The sequence below is a fragment of the Drosophila sechellia genome, chromosome 3L (genome assembly GCF_004382195.2).
Source record: "Drosophila sechellia strain sech25 chromosome 3L, ASM438219v1, whole genome shotgun sequence".
NCBI lineage: Eukaryota > Metazoa > Arthropoda > Insecta > Diptera > Drosophilidae > Drosophila > Drosophila sechellia.
This window is the reverse complement of record NC_045951.1, coordinates 1,536,543-1,555,766: the sequence shown is the minus strand read 5'-3', so window position 1 is coordinate 1,555,766 and position 19,224 is coordinate 1,536,543. Positions and strand designations below refer to the sequence as shown.

General features: G+C 48.6%; 4 protein-coding genes across 13 annotated transcripts; 3 read left to right on the top strand and 1 right to left on the bottom strand.

Annotated features, from left to right (window-relative positions):
- Nucleotides 1-26: 26 nt before the first annotated feature.
- LOC6610338 (protein phosphatase PTC7 homolog) lies at nt 27-1,852 on the top strand. The gene has a single exon (XM_002034888.2). It carries the CDS (start codon nt 297-299, stop codon nt 1,260-1,262), a length of 966 nt encoding a protein of 321 aa, XP_002034924.1. The 5' UTR covers nt 27-296; the 3' UTR covers nt 1,263-1,852.
- An 825-nt stretch (nt 1,853-2,677) lies between these two features.
- Nucleotides 2,678-13,282, top strand: LOC6610337 (GATOR complex protein Iml1). 6 transcript variants are annotated; one of them, XM_032718327.1, is made up of 22 exons: nt 2,685-2,844; nt 2,900-3,207; nt 3,268-3,756; nt 3,814-4,418; nt 4,479-4,650; nt 4,707-5,115; nt 5,173-5,304; nt 7,461-7,583; nt 8,626-9,028; nt 9,086-9,260; nt 9,318-9,509; nt 9,988-10,059; nt 10,317-10,381; nt 11,309-11,416; nt 11,473-11,679; nt 11,734-11,831; nt 11,890-12,057; nt 12,113-12,273; nt 12,342-12,504; nt 12,560-12,672; nt 12,730-12,785; nt 12,843-13,282. In XM_032718327.1, the coding sequence occupies exons 1-22, from the start codon at nt 2,793-2,795 to the stop codon at nt 13,183-13,185; spliced, it is 4,614 nt and encodes a 1,537-aa protein (XP_032574218.1). In that variant the 5' UTR covers nt 2,685-2,792; the 3' UTR covers nt 13,186-13,282. The 6 variants fall into 6 exon arrangements, with proteins under 6 accessions (XP_032574223.1, XP_032574218.1, XP_032574221.1 ...); XM_032718330.1 differs by lacking the exon at nt 7,461-7,583; XM_032718329.1 differs by lacking the exons at nt 9,988-10,059; nt 10,317-10,381 and adding an exon at nt 11,001-11,059.
- Nucleotides 5,311-7,319, top strand: LOC116801033. The gene has a single exon (XM_032718340.1). The coding sequence runs from the start codon at nt 5,434-5,436 to the stop codon at nt 7,252-7,254; it is 1,821 nt and encodes a 606-aa protein (XP_032574231.1). The 5' UTR covers nt 5,311-5,433; the 3' UTR covers nt 7,255-7,319.
- Nucleotides 13,283-13,314: 32 nt separating the features above from the next.
- Nucleotides 13,315-18,994, bottom strand: LOC6610336 (puromycin-sensitive aminopeptidase). Of its 5 annotated transcripts, none has more exons than XM_002034886.2 (7): nt 18,916-18,994; nt 18,620-18,685; nt 17,875-18,494; nt 15,869-16,685; nt 14,193-15,517; nt 14,006-14,128; nt 13,315-13,943 (listed from the first exon to the last, which is right to left on the bottom strand). In XM_002034886.2, the coding sequence occupies exons 1-7, from the start codon at nt 18,977-18,979 to the stop codon at nt 13,731-13,733; spliced, it is 3,228 nt and encodes a 1,075-aa protein (XP_002034922.1). In that variant the 5' UTR covers nt 18,980-18,994; the 3' UTR covers nt 13,315-13,730. The 5 variants fall into 5 exon arrangements, with proteins under 5 accessions (XP_002034922.1, XP_032574226.1, XP_032574225.1 ...); XM_032718335.1 differs by having other exon boundaries at nt 17,875-18,281; XM_032718334.1 differs by lacking the exon at nt 18,620-18,685.
- Between the last annotated feature and the right edge of the window lie 230 nt (nt 18,995-19,224).

Genomic DNA, 19,224 nt, shown 5'->3' with positions numbered 1-19,224 from the left:
GGAACCAGCAAGCAGACAGCGCTGAACCAGTTCTGAACCGGATCGCGACCTGACGAGAAAAAGTGTATCACTTCATCACATAACATTTCGCATTTAATTGGAACGTAAATTGTGTGCCCCGTCGAGACAGGAGTTTTGCACCGGAAAAAACGAGTGCGGAGGAGTGGCGTGTAGGAGTAAACGCCAAGGAGGAGCACTCCGACGTCGCAACAAACGAATAAAACGAATCCAAATCCGACACCCCCACATGCGATTGATTTGATTGATTGAGAGCACGAGACCACGAGTTCTGGGCGATGCACTCGTCACTCAGCTGGACCTCGCGTGCGATCTCTCGCGCCCTGCGCAGCAGCTTCTCCACGCTCCTGGAAACGGCCACGGGCGGCGGAGGTGGTACAGCAGCCAAGGGGGCCACCAAGTCGGGAGCGGTAGCAGGATCCTCGGGCGCCCCACGACCCCGTTTCGTGTCGGTGGTGTGCGGCTTCGCCAAGGACAACCTGCGACACAAGTACAAGCCGGGAAAGTACGGCGAGGACTCATGGTTCAAGGCCTCCACCGCCAGTGCCGATGTCATGGGCGTGGCCGACGGCGTGGGCGGCTGGCGAAGCTATGGCATCGATCCCGGAGAGTTTTCATCGTTCCTGATGCGCACCTGCGAGCGGTTGGTGCAGTGCAGCCACTTCAATCCCCAACGACCAGTCAACCTGCTGGCCTACAGCTACTGCGAGCTGATGGAGCAGAAGAAGCCCATACTGGGCAGCAGCACCGCCTGCGTCCTGATCCTCAACCGTGAGACGAGCACTGTGCACACGGCCAACATCGGCGACAGCGGCTTCGTTGTGGTGCGCGAAGGCCAGGTGGTTCACAAGTCAGAGGAGCAGCAGCACTATTTCAACACACCCTTCCAACTGTCATTGCCGCCGCCGGGACATGGGCCCAATGTCCTCAGCGACAGCCCTGAGTCGGCGGACACGATGAGCTTTCCGGTGCGGGACGGCGACGTGATTCTCATTGCAACCGACGGAGTGTTCGACAACGTGCCCGAGGATCTGATGCTGCAGGTGCTTAGCGAGGTGGAGGGCGAACGCGATCCCGTCAAACTGCAGATGACGGCCAACAGCCTGGCGCTGATGGCGCGCACCCTGTCCCTCAACAGCGAGTTCCTCTCGCCCTTCGCCCTCAGCGCCAGGAGGAATAACATTCAGGCGCGTGGCGGCAAGCCGGACGACATCACCGTTGTCCTGGCCACCGTGGCGATGTGAGAGTGGTGCTCCAGCCCATCCTCCCTAGTGATTAACGTTTACTTGTAGTCCGTACGTGTTTAGTTAGCTTTAGGAGCCCGTTTCGTGGTTCTGTCTACCGTTTAAGCTGCATGTTGAGATTGAGATTGTGATTGACGAGGACGACGACCCTTTGACCCTTTGCATTGTTAGTTACATATATACGAGCAAACTCATTTTCGAACCGACGAATCGACTTCGACGCATCCTGGTGAGCGACCCACGCCTCGATTGTACACATAACCCTCGCTATAAGTAGAGAATGCGAATTATCTGCCCGATCTGGCGATCTCTGTCGTCAGTGGCGTTCTAATCACCACAAACAATAAACAAACAACCGATTGCGAAACAATCGCCGACGCCGAGGATCATAAATACGAGTCCGGGGTCCGGATGGTGGAAGGTGGATGGATGGTGGCCCCGGAATGGAGCGAGTCTAGTGCAGCTATCTGACTGAGGACGGAGGATTAGCCATTTACGCGGGCGAACGAACTGTCTTTAAACAATTTTTGTCGAAATGTACTCACTGATATTTGCGACCCAATAAAAATTATTCAATGAAAAACAACGAACGCAACTTGTAGTCACTTCGTGATAAATTCATTAACCAAATAACCGAATAAACAATAAAGATGTACGGAAAACTTAAATATAACGTTCTAATTGCTTAGATTAACTCATGGGCAGAAAGATGGAAATTGATAGATTCAGCAGCGGGCAAACTGATTAGCGTGGGGGTGTCTATTTTTAATGCGATGTAACAATCATTTTCCTCCAGAAGTATAGGTGAAATAACTTTTTTTACATTTTTAATTATAAAAGATATTCGGCTTTCTTATCTGAAAGAAATCGATTGCGGTTCTGTGACGCAGACTGACTACATATATAAACATAAAGCTGCAAAATTTAATGGATATGAAACTTATATTTCAATAAGCAAAGATTTTCGCCAGTTTGTAAAATATGTAAACGTATGGCTAAACTATCGGGTAATTTAAAAGGCTTCATAGATGCCAAAAAAATGTCAGTCAATAGCACCAAATCCCTGCTGAAATGGTAGGAGTCTAGTGACGAAATCATCGGTTGCCCCAAATGTTCAGAATTTCAAATTTTGTGACGAATAATACGAGTCACAATAACTAACATAACAGAAAAGCTTACGTAACTGAAATCATTATTTAATTTAATAAATATACAAATATTTAAATTGTCAGGGAATGCAGATTAAGTTAGTTTTTAAATAAAAGATATACATATCCAAAAGTTTTGAGCTACCTTGAAAAATATAAATAAACTGCGTTATTTAATTTACAATAACAATTGAAGGTAAACATTACATTTGGTATATTTTTACAGAAAAATACCAAATATTCCACAGCTGCGGTCACTTTGCAGATAAGGAATCAAAACAAAAGACGAAAAAATAGAATTTTTATTTTATTAGCATGCAAATGGGCAAATGTTGGAATTGAGTAAATAATTGTCCGTTGGTTTTGCAACCACCAAGTCAACATGAAGCTGTACAAGCTGAACACCCATACGCGTGGCTGCAACAAATCCTACGGTAAGCGAAACTGGATATTGCGCAAACATTACGTTACACGGAAATTTCGGCACAGATGCGGACTTGGTAATGAATCTGAAGGATCATCCCAACGCCAATGTGGGGGATGTGGTGGAAATTTACGCACCCGACGAGGAGAACGGCACTCACCTGCTGCTCCAAATCACAGAGTTCAATGGCAGCTGTGGCCGGGATGTGATCAGCATCGAATCGGGCATCGCCAATGCCTTCAAGATGCGTCCGTACTCCAATGTGGTGATGCGCATCGTTAAGCCGTCGGATGTGGCCCTGGACTCGATAGAGATTACCTTCAAGGATCAGTACATGGGTCGCTCGGAAATGTGGCGCCTGAAGACCTACCTGGTAAGGAATGAAGTATTTTTCTGACCAGGATATACTTTTAACGTACCACTTCTCCCTCAGACGGACACCTGTGTGTATGTGAACAAGAAGATCGACTACAACGATATGCAGATTCGGTGCCAGGTGTACGAGATGTGGTCGCAAGGCGAGCGCGTGGCCAGCGGCGTCATCACAGAGGACACCAAGATTGTCTTCCGCAGCAGCACTTCGATGGTGTACCTCTTTCTGCAGATGTCCTCCGAGATGTGGGACTTTGACATCCACGGTGACCTGTACTTTGAAAAGGCAGTCAATGGGTTTCTCACCGAGCTCTTTCAAAAGTGGCGTAAATTGAGCTGTAACCACGAGGTGACCATCGTGCTGTTCTCTCGCACCTTCTACGCAGCCAAGAGCCTGGACGAGTTTCCCGAGCATATGCGCGACTGCCTGCAGCAGGACTACAAGGGTCGCTTCTACGAGGATTTCTACCGCGTGGCCATCCAGAATGAGCGCTGTGATGATTGGTGTACTGTCCTGGGCCAGCTCCGAAAGCTATTCACGTCCTACCAGGTCACTTAACCATGTTTTAATTTATTCTATTATAAAAACTTACTGTGCAATTTACAGGCCACTGTGCTGCGCTATCACGAACGTGAGAACATGAAGATTCCCCCGGCTACCAATTCTTCAGCCACTCAGGGTAACTTTTTGGAGGTGCTGAACATATCGCTGAACACTTTCGAAAAGCATTATTTGGATAGAACGTTCGATCGCACCGGACAGCTCTCCGTGGTTATAACCCCAGGAGTGGGTGTCTTTTCCGTGGATCGAGAGCTAACCAATATCACAAAGCAGCGCATTATCGATAATGGCGTTGGTAGCGACCTGGTCTGTGTGGGCGAGCAGCCGCTGCATGCGGTTCCGCTTCTCAAATTCCACAACAAAGACACCACGTTGACCTCCGCCGATGACTACTCTCTGCCCCACTGGATAAACTTGAGCTTCTACTCCACCAACAAGAAGATTGCGTACTCCAGTTTCATACCACGGATCAAGCTGCCTCTGTTTGGATCCCAGTTGACGCTCCACGATGGCGTTGGCGAAGGGGAGGGCGAGGAGAACGAGCGTCACTTCCTGAGCTGCAATCAGTCGGAGTATAAGCACAACTCGCTCTTTGATTACGATGCGTATGATGAACAGATCTTTCAGCCGCTTCCCGCTCAGAGTACTTGGTAGGATTGTTCTACAAAATGACCTTGTTAGCTTTATTGATCGAGGTTTCATTTTTATAGCTCGCTGCAGCGTGTAGTGCGGGCTAAAAAGACATCCGTGCCCAGTTTAGAGACCTATGCTTACAGCAACAACGACTGGGAGAACCTTACGCCGACTCAAATTCCGGCCATGCGGCGCAAGATGTCCGATCCCGACATTCATCACGGCACCTCAGCAATGCTGGCTGCCTTGGTAAGGGAAATCTTAATACTGCCCCTGACTTTTGAACTGTTTGTATGTGACTTCAGCAACCGGATACAACCAACCTCTCCGAGTCACTGGCCTCGGAGAAGAACTCCCGCAGGACGATCGTTAGCATTGCGCCCATAGTGCGTCCGGGTCGTGCCCTGATCAATCCCTTTGATCCCTCGCAAGTGACAATAAAGCTGACCTCCAATCGCCGCCGCTGGACGCACATATTCCCGAAGGGACCGACGGGTGTACTCATACAACAGCATCATTATCAAGCGGTGCCAGCAAAACCCACGCAGGCGGGTCAGCAGAGACCATTGCAGCAGATCCAGAGCAACAACAACAACGACCAGGAGAATTACGGGTGCGGAAATGGAGAGCAGTACGACCGAGTGTCCAACCATTCGCTGCTCAGCAAGTCAGCCTCCTCGCAGAGCTTTGTGATGGGTGATGACCACATTGATTGTGAGTAGCAGCAACTAAAGTTAAATCTCCCTGACTAGTATTGCTTTGTACGCGCAGTCTTTAAGCGACGTCAAAACTCGCCGATGAACCCCCTGCCCGCCAATGTTCCCAACCTGACGGCCACCCAGGCGAAGTCTTACCTCTGGGGAGCCACTGGGGAGCAGGAGTGGACACCAGCAATTACCACGGGTAAGTGTTAGGCAAACAGTTTTCGGTTATAGTTTTAGAGATCGTATCGCGGGACGAATAGTTCGAGATGCACTTCAAGTACTCGGCGTACGTGCAAATCCCAGTCAGTTTGACCTGGTTCACGCGAAAATGTATCTCCAGTTTTTGTTCGCGCTGCTTATGTCGCGCTACCAAATCGTGGCCACCGAAAACTTTGACCGTGCCTTTGAACTGGCTCTGTTTCTGGACAGGATCGGCCGCGTGCATCGCTTGCATGCCATTACTATAGTGAACAGCGTGGGATCTGTTGATCCCAGCTATTTGGACGACCTGCATCGCGGGCTGATGTGCAACAGCAGCAATCATTTCTACTTGCTGCCGCAGATGACGGCCACGGACAAGGATTCCTCGCACGTGCGCTTTAGCAGCCTGCAGGATGAGGAGACCATATATTTGGTCTTCGCCAGGGATTCCAAGGACGCGGTGATTTACATGCAGGCCGAAAGAGCCAGAGGAAGGCGTTACACAAGGACTATGTTCCTGCTTAGAAAGCAGGAGTCGCACAAGGACATGAAATACTTCTTTGAGCTCCTATGGAAACTGCAGTTCCGGAGCGCTTTGGTAGTGGTGGCCGCCAGAAACTTCTACCAAATGGATCCATATCCCACTGTTAGGGTGATACGCATGCGAAGATTATCCTCCTATGATCCACATCACGTTTTTCCGCCTGCAAACCGAAGAAATTTCAGAGGCTACAGGATGCGATTGCCCGTTCAGCAGGATGTGCCCAATACATTTTGGTACAAGAATCGCAGGACGAAGGCCTGGGAACTGTCTGGATTGGGCGGGATCTTGATCAACCGACTGATGATGTACCTGAACGTGACCATGGATTTGTTTAGCTTTGAAGTAAATGGCTCTACATTGCTGAATATGGCTGCTCTCACGGATCTGATTGTGGAGGGCAAGGCGGAGCTGAGTCCGCACTTGTACGACACAGTGCAATCAAACACCAATGTGGACTACTCATATCCCACGCAGGTGGCACCGCGCTGCTTCATGATCCCATTGGACAATGAAATTTCGAGGAGCCTCTATGTATTCTTGCCATTCAGTTTACCCATGTGGCTGTGCTTGCTGTTTGTCCTGCTCGTGGTGCACTTCGTGTATGTGCGCCGCCTGCTGCCAGACGGACATTTCTGGGCCATACTAGGAGTGCCTGGTGCTGGTCCAGTCAAATATGGCAACCGCAAGCCGGGCAGGGGTCTCAGTACCTTTCTGATCCTGTTCGGAATTTTCATCCTTGTGCAAACGTACAGCACCAAACTTACTTCTTATCTGACCGTGACTCTTATCCGAAGGCCAGCCAACAGCTTGGAGCAGATGTTCCTGCTGCCGTATCGCATTCTGGTGGTGCCCTCGGATGTGTATGCCATCGTGGATTCCCTGGGTCATGCGAAGCAGTTTAGCACAAAGTTCAGCTTCACTGATGCCGACAACTTTAACAAGAAGAGAATCTCCATGGATCCGAACTACATTTACCCCATCACTACCATTCGTTGGCGTTTCTTCGATTTACAGCAGCGCTTTCTGAGAAAGAAGCGCTTCTATTTCTCCAAGATTTGCCACGGCTCCTTTCCCTATCAGTACCAGCTCAGGGTAGACTCACATCTCAAGGATGCCCTCCATCGATTCCTGCTGCATGTGCAGCAAGCCGGGCTGCATGATCTTTGGCTGGAAACGTGCTATCGAAAGGCCCATCGCATGGGATATCTCAAGGACTTCTCCACACTGGCGGAGTTGGAGGAGAAACTGCGGCTCCGCCCACTGGCGCTCAATCTGCTGGTGCCCGCCTTCAGTCTGTTTCTGTGCGGACTGTTGGGCAGCGGGATCGCCTTCGTGGTGGAGATCCGCCACAGCTTCGGGTGCAGACAAAAGCCACCGTCCATTAACCGCAACGCCGGGGATTAATGCATTCGAAGTAGCCCATCCTAACCAGAAACCCCTCTCGAAATAAAAACGAATACTAAGTCTAATCTAATCTAACGTATGATTCACCTTATTCCCCTCCACCCACACAACGGAACGAATGAAATCCAATCGGATCTAACCAACGAATCGAAATTTGCAACCCATCACATACGTATTCCATCGAATCCCATCCACCGATCGTTTAGTCAAGCATCTGAGGCCGATCGTCGAGGGCGAGCATCATCATCTGGGCAGCCTGGAGGCACTAAGGGCTCTAGACCCGCCCCCCGATGCGGAGGCGGGCGGCGGAAGAGGAAAGATTATCATAGGTTTGGACCAAACAAATTCACCACCTTTGAACTCTGTACAAAGCATTAGCGATGCATTCAAACACAAGCACACATAAACACAACTGCAACCACACACAAGACACCACTAGAAGATACACTTCGTTGCTCGAGATCCTTGGATCTGTAATTTAGCTGTATAGTAGTTATAGTCTAGAAAGCTTATGTAGAAACATAGTTCAGTTGCTGCTTTGACTAGAAAAGAAAGTACTTGTTCCTGAGTTCACCTAATATCATAAAAGTTTGACTATAGATTGATTTATTTCTTTATGAGCCACACTATATTAAAAACTTAAATGTCAGAAGGTATTACAACAAAATGCGCTAGGAATTCTAAAATTTGACTATGCACTACCTTAAATAGCATATCTTTGTATAGCGTCAGTCATTAATGATATCTTGATATCACTTTAGGGATAAAACCTCATGACAGGTGTTCGATAGCATCATACTTGCCCGTGGGTGACTCTTTACCCAAGTCTGTAGATTACCTCGCTTTGCACTCACCCGCTTAAAACCCGAAGCCTGGCCACCGCACCCGAAACCCTCGCATGTAGTTACCCATCCACTTTAACTATAGCTTAATCCGTAGTTGGTAGTAGTTCACCCAAAACTGCACAACCCAGAAACCCAAAACAAACCCAAACGCACGGACACACCCATCGGGAGGTGGTTGGAACCCGCTATTTGGTAATCCGCACGGAGATGGGAGCATGTTGACCACTAGAGCATATACAGCATGTCGCCGTTGTGTAGTTTTGTAGCGTTAGCATGCTTGCCACGCCCACCTGCCCCCACTGCCCACTGTATTTTGTACGCACACATTCCACACGCTAACCCATCCGTTGGTGACAGCTCTCGTCCCGGACTGGAGTCCTTCCTCCTCTTTGGTTATGATTTCCGTAGACCTTCTAGCTTGAGCGATTTTGATTTAGACACCTGTACCGGCGTTGAATTCCTCTCTGCTCTGATTCCTTCCATTCCTCGTGAGAGTCCTGCTAATCGCTGGTGGATCCGTTTGCAGGCGTCGATTGGAAGTCGCTTACGATCCCCGCCTGTCTGCCCATCACCACGGACTACTTCCCGGACAAGCGTTCGCTAAATAATGACTATGTGATATCGGATTACACTCTGCTGCCCGACGATGTGAATCACGATTACGCCCAGAGCAGAGCTGTTTACCGGAAACCCCTGTCCACGGAGGAGGTGTGCAAGGAGATCGTGTCGCAGCGCTTGGCTCAGGGCTTCCAACTAATCGTGGTCGACGAAAAGCCTCCGACTGCGGGCGGTTGTTCCTCGGGATCTGCAGTGCAGCCGGTAAAACTTTCGCGTGAGACTAACAAGGAGTACCTGCTCTCCATTGGACGCATCTTTCACAAGATCTCGTTGAGCGGCTCGGTGATCACGGTCACTGGTTATAGGCCCAGGTGAGTTGGAGCCGGCTTCCTTGTTTTGAATTCCATACCAAAAGTTTCCTGTTCTAGACACCCGTATCCTCCGATAAATGTGGACTACCGCTACCGTTTCCATGCCCCACAGCACGAAACCTACGAAATCTCCGGCGTGAACTTCACCACCGAGAAGCTGGAGAATTTCAACTGGAACCACATGGACCTGTACATCTGCACGCGTGGCGATGTTGATTATCCACTCATGGAGGTACATCCTGGCGCACATCTCATACTTGCCAATCTTAACGCAATGTTTCTATCGCAGAGCCTGAAGTACTGGCGCTATCGCATGTACCTGCTGCCCAGGGAGAACATTGTAAGCAAGATCGCCAGTTGCCAGCGATGCGACATATTCCCCGACGTGACTGCGGATAACACGCGGGAGCAGGTCGAGGACTTCGTCCGACTGATCGAGGCGGTCAGCAAGCTGAAGCGGCAATATGCGCGCAAGGCGAGAGTAAGATAGAATCGGTTCCTTGGCTTGGCTTTTGTGCATTCGTGATCCGTTGCGTTAATTCTGTAATTGCGTTCTGACTCCTAATTGACTAATTGTCCCGACAGCTGTCTTGAAAGCGGATTACTAGTGGATGATTTAGGAAACTAACCATTTCAGATATTATAGAGGGGGATCTCTAGAAAGACGTTAAAAATAATGACTATTAAGTAACAAGAAATGTTTCATGATCCGGATTAGTTTGTTAAATTGGACCGCTTGTGAAAGTTTCTGTACATACGATTGAGTTATAAATATTTGTACACGTGCAGTAAAAGAAACTGGATGACCTTTAGTCTTGCTTATAGATTAGGCAAGCATTTAGGAAGAAGACGCATAACCACTATTGTTGAACCTTGAACTAACCATGCATCATGAAGCCCGCTTTTAGTGCCCGTTGCCTTTTCCCCGATGTATCGAGTATCTCGCCTCACTCTTGCAGGACAGCCCCATCGCCCACATAACCAAGCGGAGACACAGCACCAGCATTATATCCAGGCCTCAGCCTAACCAGGTTATCTACTTAACTTATCTCAAGAAAAAATTAACGTTTTGTTTCATCCAAACTGCGCACATTTGCCTAATTTCAAAACTTTATTATTTTCAAATGCGCACGTTCGAGTTGACTAGTTTTGATTATTGCGAGAGAACTGCCGATGGAAGGTTTTATCTAATGCTTTTGTCTCTCTTTCAAACGTCTCTGTCTGCCCGCCACCCACTTTCGACCTGCCCCAATCCGCTCCGAATCCGAAAACGAACCCATCTCCTCAGGGACTCACGAACTCTCCGTTCCGGGAGCGAGTCGGCAGCAATCGACTGCCGGAGAAGCGACCCAGGTTTTTATATCGACTCCAACAAATAGATCTAAGGCCCCTTATCTATCTCGCACACAAACACACACGTCCACAAACCTCACATCCAAACACTGTACTTGCATTGCATAAATCGGGGACCGTAATGATTGTTTAGCTTAGTTTTGTATACTTATTGATTTAATTTAAGCGAGCTACACCTTCAATTTCAAGTATTTTACTCTTTCGAAGTGAAGCTGCACAGCAAAGTATTATATCTGCGAGATCTTCAGCCTAGAGCATCCTTTGATATGCAGTTCTACTTCGAAAGGCATTCATTGGTAGTACAAGTACCACTCGATTGGTAACTAAATGGCCTATGTAGATATTGTTAATTGCGGTCCCTGGGTTAAACTGCACGATTTGCTGGGGATTTGGTTGGCTGCTGGTCATAGCTGGCTTGCTCCCAGGACTCCCAGGATACTGGGCCTAGGCTAAGTGTATATATCGTTGCTGGCTTGGTTTAGCTACCCTTTTTGTATTGTACTCGTAGTCCTGTTGATTTGTGCATCCCGTGTTTCAGATTTTGTTGGCTGGCTGTTTCATTTCTTTGTTTTGTTACGTACTTTTTATATAATTTAATTTGGTATTTGGCTTTCAGCAGCATGACACACCTAGAATCACTGAAAAGCATCATAACCAATTAAACTCACCGCAGCAAAGGTTTGTGCCACCCAGAGGGCCAGGCTAGCGGATACCATCCGTCCTGGCTCCGTTTATTTATCACGACTCGACTAATCCCCTCACAATCTCATACCCGAAATCCCTAACCAACACACACAATTGGCCTGCTGATTCCTGTATCCCCAACCCAGATACAACACAAAAGACCCAACATGGATAAGGAGCTGATGTGTTTAACTACGTGAATGATTCGTCTAATCCTTTTCATTTTGCTACTCCGCATGACAGCATCAATGTGCGACCCAAACTGGAGAACGGTCGGATTCCACGGATATTTCCCGCCACCGATGCAGCGGCAGCTGCAGGAGTCGCCGCCAGAGATGATCAGGACGATGGGTGAGTATCCCAGTCCAGAGTGGTTCCCCTCAAGCTCATCAACATATGCCTTGCAGTTTCCCGGTCGACATAAAGTTCAGCCCGAATGCTACGCTGTCCGAAATCTTCGAGGCCATGAAGCACCCGGTGAACGGAGTGGGCTTCTTCTCGCAGACGCAGTCGCTCCCCTCCTGCACCTTTGTGGCCTACGACGCACTAATGTGGCTGAAAACCCGCCTGAACAACGGACGACATCCGCTGGATCTACTGGAGGCCATGCGCAAGTGTGTTTTTCGAATTTAGCAAAGTGTAATTGTATTCAATTCTGTTTCCTGTAGGGAACGCATGATCTGCCATGCTTCGGGGGATTGGAAGAAACCCGTGGTGCCTGGCTTTGTCTTCTACTACGTGGTGCAGCAGGATAAAAACGCCAAAGGTAGTTTTGCTCAATCCCTATTTTTGTTCAACAATAAAAACAATACCCCATCATTTAGATTACGCCCCGCCTTTGGATGACTACAGTGCCTTTGTGAACGAGTGGCTGGAGATTGAGTTTCAGGGATGTAGTTTTCTATGGCACGATGAGCCGGTGACCACTCCGGTGCCCAATTTCCTCAGGGACTCACTTGCTCCGCAATCCTGGACAGAAACCAGCAGCAACAGTTCGTACTAGTTATATTTTGAAAAAAAAGTAGCCTAATAATTCTCGATTTCTAGAGCGCGTGTATCGACAGTCGCATTTGGAGATCGATGTGAACCAGAAGAGCGACCGCATGGAGTGGGGCCATGTGAAGCATCACACAGTGCTGCAGCCGAGATTCGCCTTTGAGATCGTGGTTGAGTGGGTCACCTCATCGGGTCCCATAGTGGCTGACTTGGTTGGTTTAAAGCGTCGTATAGTTTACTTTCCTGATTCCTTATCGTATATTATCCTGGATTTACTCAGATTGGCGGCTGGATGCGCAAGGCGAATCAGTTCAATTTCCTGGTATCAGTGCCAGCGGATCCTATGGCAGAGCCGTTCACCAAGAAGTCGGATCCTCTGAGAGGACCTATTTTCATTCCACTTTGCACTACATTCCTGCCCAATGGCGCTGCCCTCTTCGATGGTACTTTAAGATATTTGTGTTTTAAACAGTGTTTAAACTTGATCTATGATTGCAGAGTTTCCCGAGGAGAGCAGATCCGACAGAATGCTGTTCTTCCAGGAAGCCATACTGGGCAAGTTTGGCTTCTTGCCCTGCGTCTTGGAAAAGAAGTACAGCGGTGGCAAGGATGTGAGTGAGCTAACCAGATCTCGTTGGGCATTTCTCATTAAAATTTTACTTTTGCAGCTGCCCAAGGAGTACCAGTATGTGCACTGCACGGGTAACATGTTTGCCTTGATCCGGTAAGATGTGTGAAGTCTCATGCTCCTTGATACCTTATAATCGCGCCTACCTTCCAGCTGCGCTACAAACAACTACCAGGTGGAATCGCCCATCCTGAAGGAGGCAAATGTCACGCGCTGCGTTTATGGGCACACCAACAACACGAACGTGCCCAAGAAAGTGGGTTTCTTGTGGGCGTGGAACCACATGATTCCGAACAAGAAGTGGAAGGCTCAGACGATAAACAACTCCGCGGACGGGGAGCTCTTCCAGCTGAAGATGCTCAAGGATTTCCGCGAGTTCTGCTCGAACAGCGATCAGCGCCTGTCCACTTTTTGGACCCAATCCCAGGAGTTGAAGCGCAGGGCCCAGAAATTCGAGTTTAACAATAATAACACCGAGGAGAATAAGATGAAATAGAACCTATCGAGGAAAGCACAAGTTCTTCGCCTTCTGAATTGTACATAGTCTATAAACTTTATATAAATTGAATCGAATAAAAACTGTAAAACTGAAAGATTGCTTTATAAATTTCACTTACAATTGGTCTTGACTCTTACTAGGAATTGCATTTATTTATTGTAATAAACTCAACACGTACATAATTTTCAGGAGATAGAAATGTTGCTGCTAGGGGTCTGCGTCCGAGTCCAAGTCCCATGTGCTGGGGCGAGTAGTTAATCAATATATGTAAGCACGCCCGGTTGGAGCAGTGGCTGTAGGTGGATCCTTGACTAAAGCTAACCTATTTGGCTCTCATCTTTAGGAGTACGTTGCCTTTTGTTTTCTTCATTTGTGACGGCTTTGGTCGTGTGGTGTTATGGATATATTAGCTGTAGCTTACGATGACCTAGTTACGGGTTACTGGTGCTGATGATGGTGCTGCGTTGGCGTTGCTGTTGCTGTGGTTACACTGCTGGTGATTGTTGTTAAATGCTTTGGTATGCTGGCGAGCGCAATAACGTTTATTGGTCATCCCTGAGGAATGTCGCCAACTGGTCGCGGTCACGCTGCAGCCAGGCCGCGTTGAGGCGGATGGTCTCCACCGCCTGGGATACAGTACGCTCGCAGCCGGGGATTTGATTGGCCTGCAAGAACTCTTCCACTTCTTTGGCGCGCTCCTCAGACGCGAAGTTCTCGATAAGATACTTAATCAGACGGGAAAGTAGAAAGCCACCCTGAAACCACAAATATATATATGTATATTTCAACCTATACAAAAATAAATTGTTTCACTCACCTGGTAGCGTTCCAGCAGCTGTTTGTTGTTCTCCTTAAAGAACTCCCAAGCCATGTCACGTCCCTTGGGGTTGATGGCCACGGCGACAATTACGAACACAGAGTCCTGAGCCCTCACTTCACTCTAAAAAGATAAATCGTTTAAATCAATGTTCCTTTTCTACTGAGGAGGACTAAGGAGTACCCACCGACATGGCAAAGTCGATGACACGACGCAACAGCTTTAAATCCCCGCAACAACCGAGAGCTCGCGAGATGCGGTCCTGCTCCTCGTGCAAATCGGTGGCCCTGTACAGATCAAGCATCTCATCGAAGATCTTTTCGTCGCCATCTTGCAGTACGGCCTTGTAGCAAGTGGTGCGCAGATCCGCCGGTAGCAGTTCTGTGCCGTTCACGTGTCTGCGGAAGCGGATTTTTGCCTCTTCGATGGTATCGCTGCTGCGGAAGGAGACCAGTCGTGTGAGCACCAGGCTCCTGAGCAAAGTGTCCAGGTGATTCTCCCCATCACGGGGCTCCCAGCCAAGGCGATAGGCCACCGGCTCGTACAGATTCCGTCCGAAGCGATGGAAGTCCTCCATAAGATCGGTGTGCGAGATAAGAATGTGCAGATTGGTAAGCGAGTTGGTAATGGCAGTCCACACCGTGTAGTTCGTCTCGTTTCTGTACGAATCTACCAGAGCCAGAACATCGGCAGTACTTGCGTGACCCGCCTGCACCATGGCAAACATGTCATCGATCAATCCCAGGCGATCTAGAGGCGGCAGCTCCATCTTCTCTACCGCGGGCATCAGCTGTTCTAGCATTTCTTGCGAATAGCGGGTGCGATAGTAGCCCACTGTTCCCGGATTGATCTTGATCCAATCGTCCTCATCGACGTTGTCGAGGGTCACCTCCATTAAGGACTTGTCCAGCAGGAAGGTCTTGGCGATCCCTGTGGGATTCTTTGAGGTAGACACCGAAATGGGCACCACCCAGAGACAGTTCTCGTCCGCCTGCGAGCCATCAGCCGTAAACTTGCACTGCTTAAGGCGCAGCAGGCGTTGATTCTTGCTTGTTTGTTCTGACTCGACGCTAACCACCGGGAAGCCCTTGTGCTGTGTCCACGAGGTCATCACGTCGCTCACGTTCTTGGAGCTGGCTTCTTGCAGAGCAGCCCACAGGTCCTCGGTGCATGTGTTTCCGTACTGATGACGAGTTAGGTACAGATTCATGCCCTTTCTGAAGGTATCCTCGCCGATGTAGTCGTGCAGCATGCGAATCACCGAGGCACCCTTGTTGTAGCTGATCTCATCGAAGATCTCGTCGATTTCGGACGGATGGCCCACGGGCACCTCGATGGGATGCGAGTTTTTCAGAGAGTCCAGCTCCAGGGCTCGCGTGTACATGTCAGTGACGAACTGCGTCCAGATGTCGTACTCCGGGAACAGGTGGTGTACGCACAAGAACTCAACGAAAGAGGCATAGCCCTCGTTCAACCAAAGATGGGTCCACCACTCCATAGTTACCAGATTGCCTAAAGTTAAATGGATTGATTAGCAAGATAACTTTATGATTGTAAACAGAATCCGCCAGGGGATCACCCTCAAGTATATATAAATGTCACTCAGAACTCATCCATTTTAAACATCAGAGTCAAGACATTGACACTAAAACCCTATTGGAGAATCGATTCCTAAGTCATCTGCATACCAAATTGAGTTTCAGGTGCTTCTGCGTCAGACGAGCTGAACTAAATACATCAGTGAATCACAGAAATCATCTTAAAGACTTTGTAAAGACTGCTGGTGCATTTTAAGACAATCCTGCTGGTCGATGAAGGCAAACCTCCATTTCGTTGTTACCGGATATGGGAAGTAGTACTCACCGAACCACTGATGGGCAATCTCGTGACCCACTGTCAGCGCAATCGACTGCTTGCGCATCAGCGAGGTGTTCTTCGGGTCCACAAGCACGAAGGTCTCGCGGTAGGTGACCAGACCCCAGTTCTCCATGGCGCCGGCAGAGAAGTCGGAGATGGCGATGAGGTCCATCTTGGGCAACGGATAGGCGATGTTGAAGTAGTCCTTGTAGTACGGCAGCACCTTGGTGGCCACCTCCAGGGCGAAGGTGCCCTGCTCGCGTTTGCCAACGGGTGTGAAAACCCTGACGAGGACGCCGTCGTCGGACTTGCCCTCGACATAGTCGTACTCGCCCACCACGACGGCCACCAGGTAGGTGGACATGATGGGCGTGCGGTCGAAACGCACTCGTCGCAGACCGTCGGGAAGGGAATCCTCCTTGATGACCGGCATGTTGGACAGAGCCACCCGGTCCTTGGGCACCACCAGTGTGATGTCGAAGGTGGCTTTGATGGCGGGCTCGTCCCAGCAGGGGAAGCAGCGTCGGGCATCGGTGGCCTCGAACTGGGTGACGCCCGCAAAGCGCTCTTCGCCGTTCGGCCCGAAGTACTTGCTCCTGTAGAAGCCCTTCATCTTGTCGTTCAACTCGCCCGTGAAGGACATATGCAGTACGCCTTGAGTCTCCGCCGGAATCTCTTGGGCAAACTCCAGCGTGGCCGTCTCATTTTCTGCGGAGTACACTATCTTCTCCGGCTTCAGTTTGCTGCACTCAAAGTGGAGCTCCACCGAATCGAGAACAATGTCCAGGGCATTTAGGGTTATCTGGGTAGTGGGCTCCTTGACCTGCAAGACAATCGGTAACCGTTAGGTGAGCAACCCGAAACTTTAAGCCCAAAACCAGTCAGCAGAAACAGTTAGCCGAGTTGGCCGACAAGAATGGCCAGAATGCACAAACAGTTGCTTCAAGGTCGTAGAAATGCGGCTTTCTGGACTTTGTTGTAGGTTTCCGGCTTAAGCCAAGCGATCAAAGCGGTCAAAACGAGTTTTTGGCGAAAATTATACACTGACCAGGGAGGATCCAACCGATTGAATCTCTAGTTTATGAACTAACTAATTGTATCGTAATTCTTACACTCAACCTTTTTGGAATAATGAAGCTCCAAAAATATTACCAATTTGCATTAGCTCGCAGCTTGGACATATTTTTGTTGATTTATATGAATAACGAGTAAAGGCTTTTATAAGAGATGAATAATTTTGCACTTCATTGATATGTATCTTAAAAATTTATCTTTAAATATTTAAACTATGCTTGTATTTTGATAGTAGCTCAGATAATAGCAAGTTTTAGATACTCTTTTAAATATGAATTATCTTATTGTATTTTTAATATTTTATGTTCCTATATTATAGAAATTCTTGTTATTTCTGTAAGTTTGTTTATAAATTTAGTTGAAAGCAATCAAGAGACCCCCCCATTTTGGTATTTATTGAGAAGTAGCATTTTAGGCTGATCTCGGTAAGGTTAATCTTGGTTTTAGGGTATTAAAAGTGCGACTTATGAGTGGATTATCATTTCCGCTGCTGACGCAAACGAAACGTAAACAAAATCCACCGTTATGAGCGGCGTTCGCAAAAAGAGATTGTCTCGAATAAATTTTGCGCGGTACCCACGACTGCCATGTCCAATTCGCCAGTCATTCCTTCTGCCGACAAAGAAATCACACTTCCTAGTGGGTGTACTCATATCCATATCTATATCTCTATATCTATCTGCCCAGCAGTCTGAGCGTTTGCTTGCATGCAAATTGCAGCGTAAAGAGAAATGTTAACAAGGAGAATGCCCGATCCGATCCGAAATATTTTTTGTCCACGTCAGGGGAAAAAGTTCGCACAATGAGGCGCAGAAAATAACAATGCGGGAAAAGTGAAAGTGGCTGGAGCGCAGAGAAATGGAAAGAGACGGAGGATACAGTCGCAACTCCCTAACTGAAACCGCTTACCCGATGAACCCCAATAGCTCTGTACTCACATTGACTTGCACCACGGTCTTGCCCGTAAAGGTGAACTCCTTGAGATTGGGCTGCAGGAGGAGCTCGTAGTGCCTTGGCACCACATTGGTGGGCAGCCTCTCGAACTTTGCCTTCTGGGCCATCTTGCGCTCCTGCTCCAGCTGCTGCTCCTCGCTCAGTAACTGTGTGTGTGCCCGCCTGAACTGCTGATAGTTGCAACCTGGATGATGGCGATCCTGGCCTGGAATCACGTCTGCTGATGTGTGGGCGAGGATGGCGCGATACTGGCTGCACAAATCTCCCAGCAAAGGAGCGTCACTGCTCTTCAGAGGAGCTCCAAGCGAAACGGAAGAGAAGTCCCTGTAGAACTGCTTTTGCACCTTCACAAATTGCTTCGACGAGATTAGCGCGTTGAGGTGGCCGCTTTCTGCTCGAAAAAGATGCTTTACTGAGGTGGTCTTATCTGCCGCTCCGCTGGGGTTCAGATTCGGCTGCTTCGGGGGGTTAAGTGGAGCTGTCCGATAATAGTTAGCAACGATTCGGGGGGAGCTGTTGTTATCGCCTGTCGTTTTTAGTAGCAACAAAGGTGTTCTCGGGGTGTTTCTGGCGAGGAAGTGGAAACTCTGAGTATATCTGGCAGCTGCAAGTGGGAAAAGCTGGTTAGCACTGGGACACAAGCGTGAATTGCACTGATAAGCGTTGTTATTTGATTAGCTATCGAGTTTGCGGGGCGGGGTAAAGAGTATGGGGCAAGCGTTGGCAAACCTTCGCACAAATGCTGCTCAAAATCGGAGTTTGCCTTGGCCAAGTCCAAGTTGAGTTTGCCCAGTTCTGCAAGTACAATTACTAGCTATTAATTACCGATTCCAGGCGTACTCCGGACTTAATTTAGCGAAGAAAAAACGAACAATATGCGGCGGCAGCGAACAACACGCTTCGAGTGGCCCACTTGGAAAGTGGAACGACTGGAAGTGGGCCGCTCAACTGCCGATCAGCTGTTCCGCCGCCCACACAACCCGCTAAATGCCAAACTGCACTGACTTAAAACATTGTGTAATCACCGTTTTTTAACTTCCAAGCCTGTTTGGCCGTGCGAATACCGCCTTTCAGTGCATTTTTGTACATGACTTTGGACCGAAAAAGTTGCAAATGAAAATAAAAACAATAGCAGCAGCGCAACTCTACAACAGGCAGTGTGTAAAATGTGGCACACTTACCAGCACTGGCGACTAGCTGCCAGCCGTTACTTTTCGTTTGAAAATATTTCTGTTATTCCTTATCTCGAAAGTCTGAATTTTAGCTTGCTGATTAAAAAAACAAAATATGCTATGTGATTTTTGAGGCATAGGCAATGTGTTTTAAGTAGTTTT

Excerpts from the sequence above, each read along its gene's own strand:
- LOC6610337 (XM_032718327.1), top strand. The coding sequence starts at position 2,793 with ATGAAGCTGTACAAGCTGAACACCCATACGCGTGGCTGCAACAAATCC. Across the intron at positions 3,208-3,267 it reads GGCGCCTGAAGACCTACCTG|ACGGACACCTGTGTGTATGT; the intron begins GTAAGGAATGAA and ends CTTCTCCCTCAG. Across the intron at positions 3,757-3,813 it reads AGCTATTCACGTCCTACCAG|GCCACTGTGCTGCGCTATCA; the intron begins GTCACTTAACCA and ends TGCAATTTACAG.
- LOC6610336 (XM_002034886.2), bottom strand. The coding sequence starts at position 18,979 with ATGTACAAAAATGCACTGAAAGGCGGTATTCGCACGGCCAAACAGGCT. Across the intron at positions 18,495-18,619 it reads TGAGCAGCATTTGTGCGAAG|CTGCCAGATATACTCAGAGT; the intron begins GTTTGCCAACGC and ends TCCCACTTGCAG. Across the intron at positions 14,129-14,192 it reads TCATCGACTTTGCCATGTCG|AGTGAAGTGAGGGCTCAGGA; the intron begins GTGGGTACTCCT and ends TTATCTTTTTAG.
- LOC6610338 (XM_002034888.2), top strand. The coding sequence starts at position 297 with ATGCACTCGTCACTCAGCTGGACCTCGCGTGCGATCTCTCGCGCCCTG.
- LOC116801033 (XM_032718340.1), top strand. The coding sequence starts at position 5,434 with ATGTATCTCCAGTTTTTGTTCGCGCTGCTTATGTCGCGCTACCAAATC.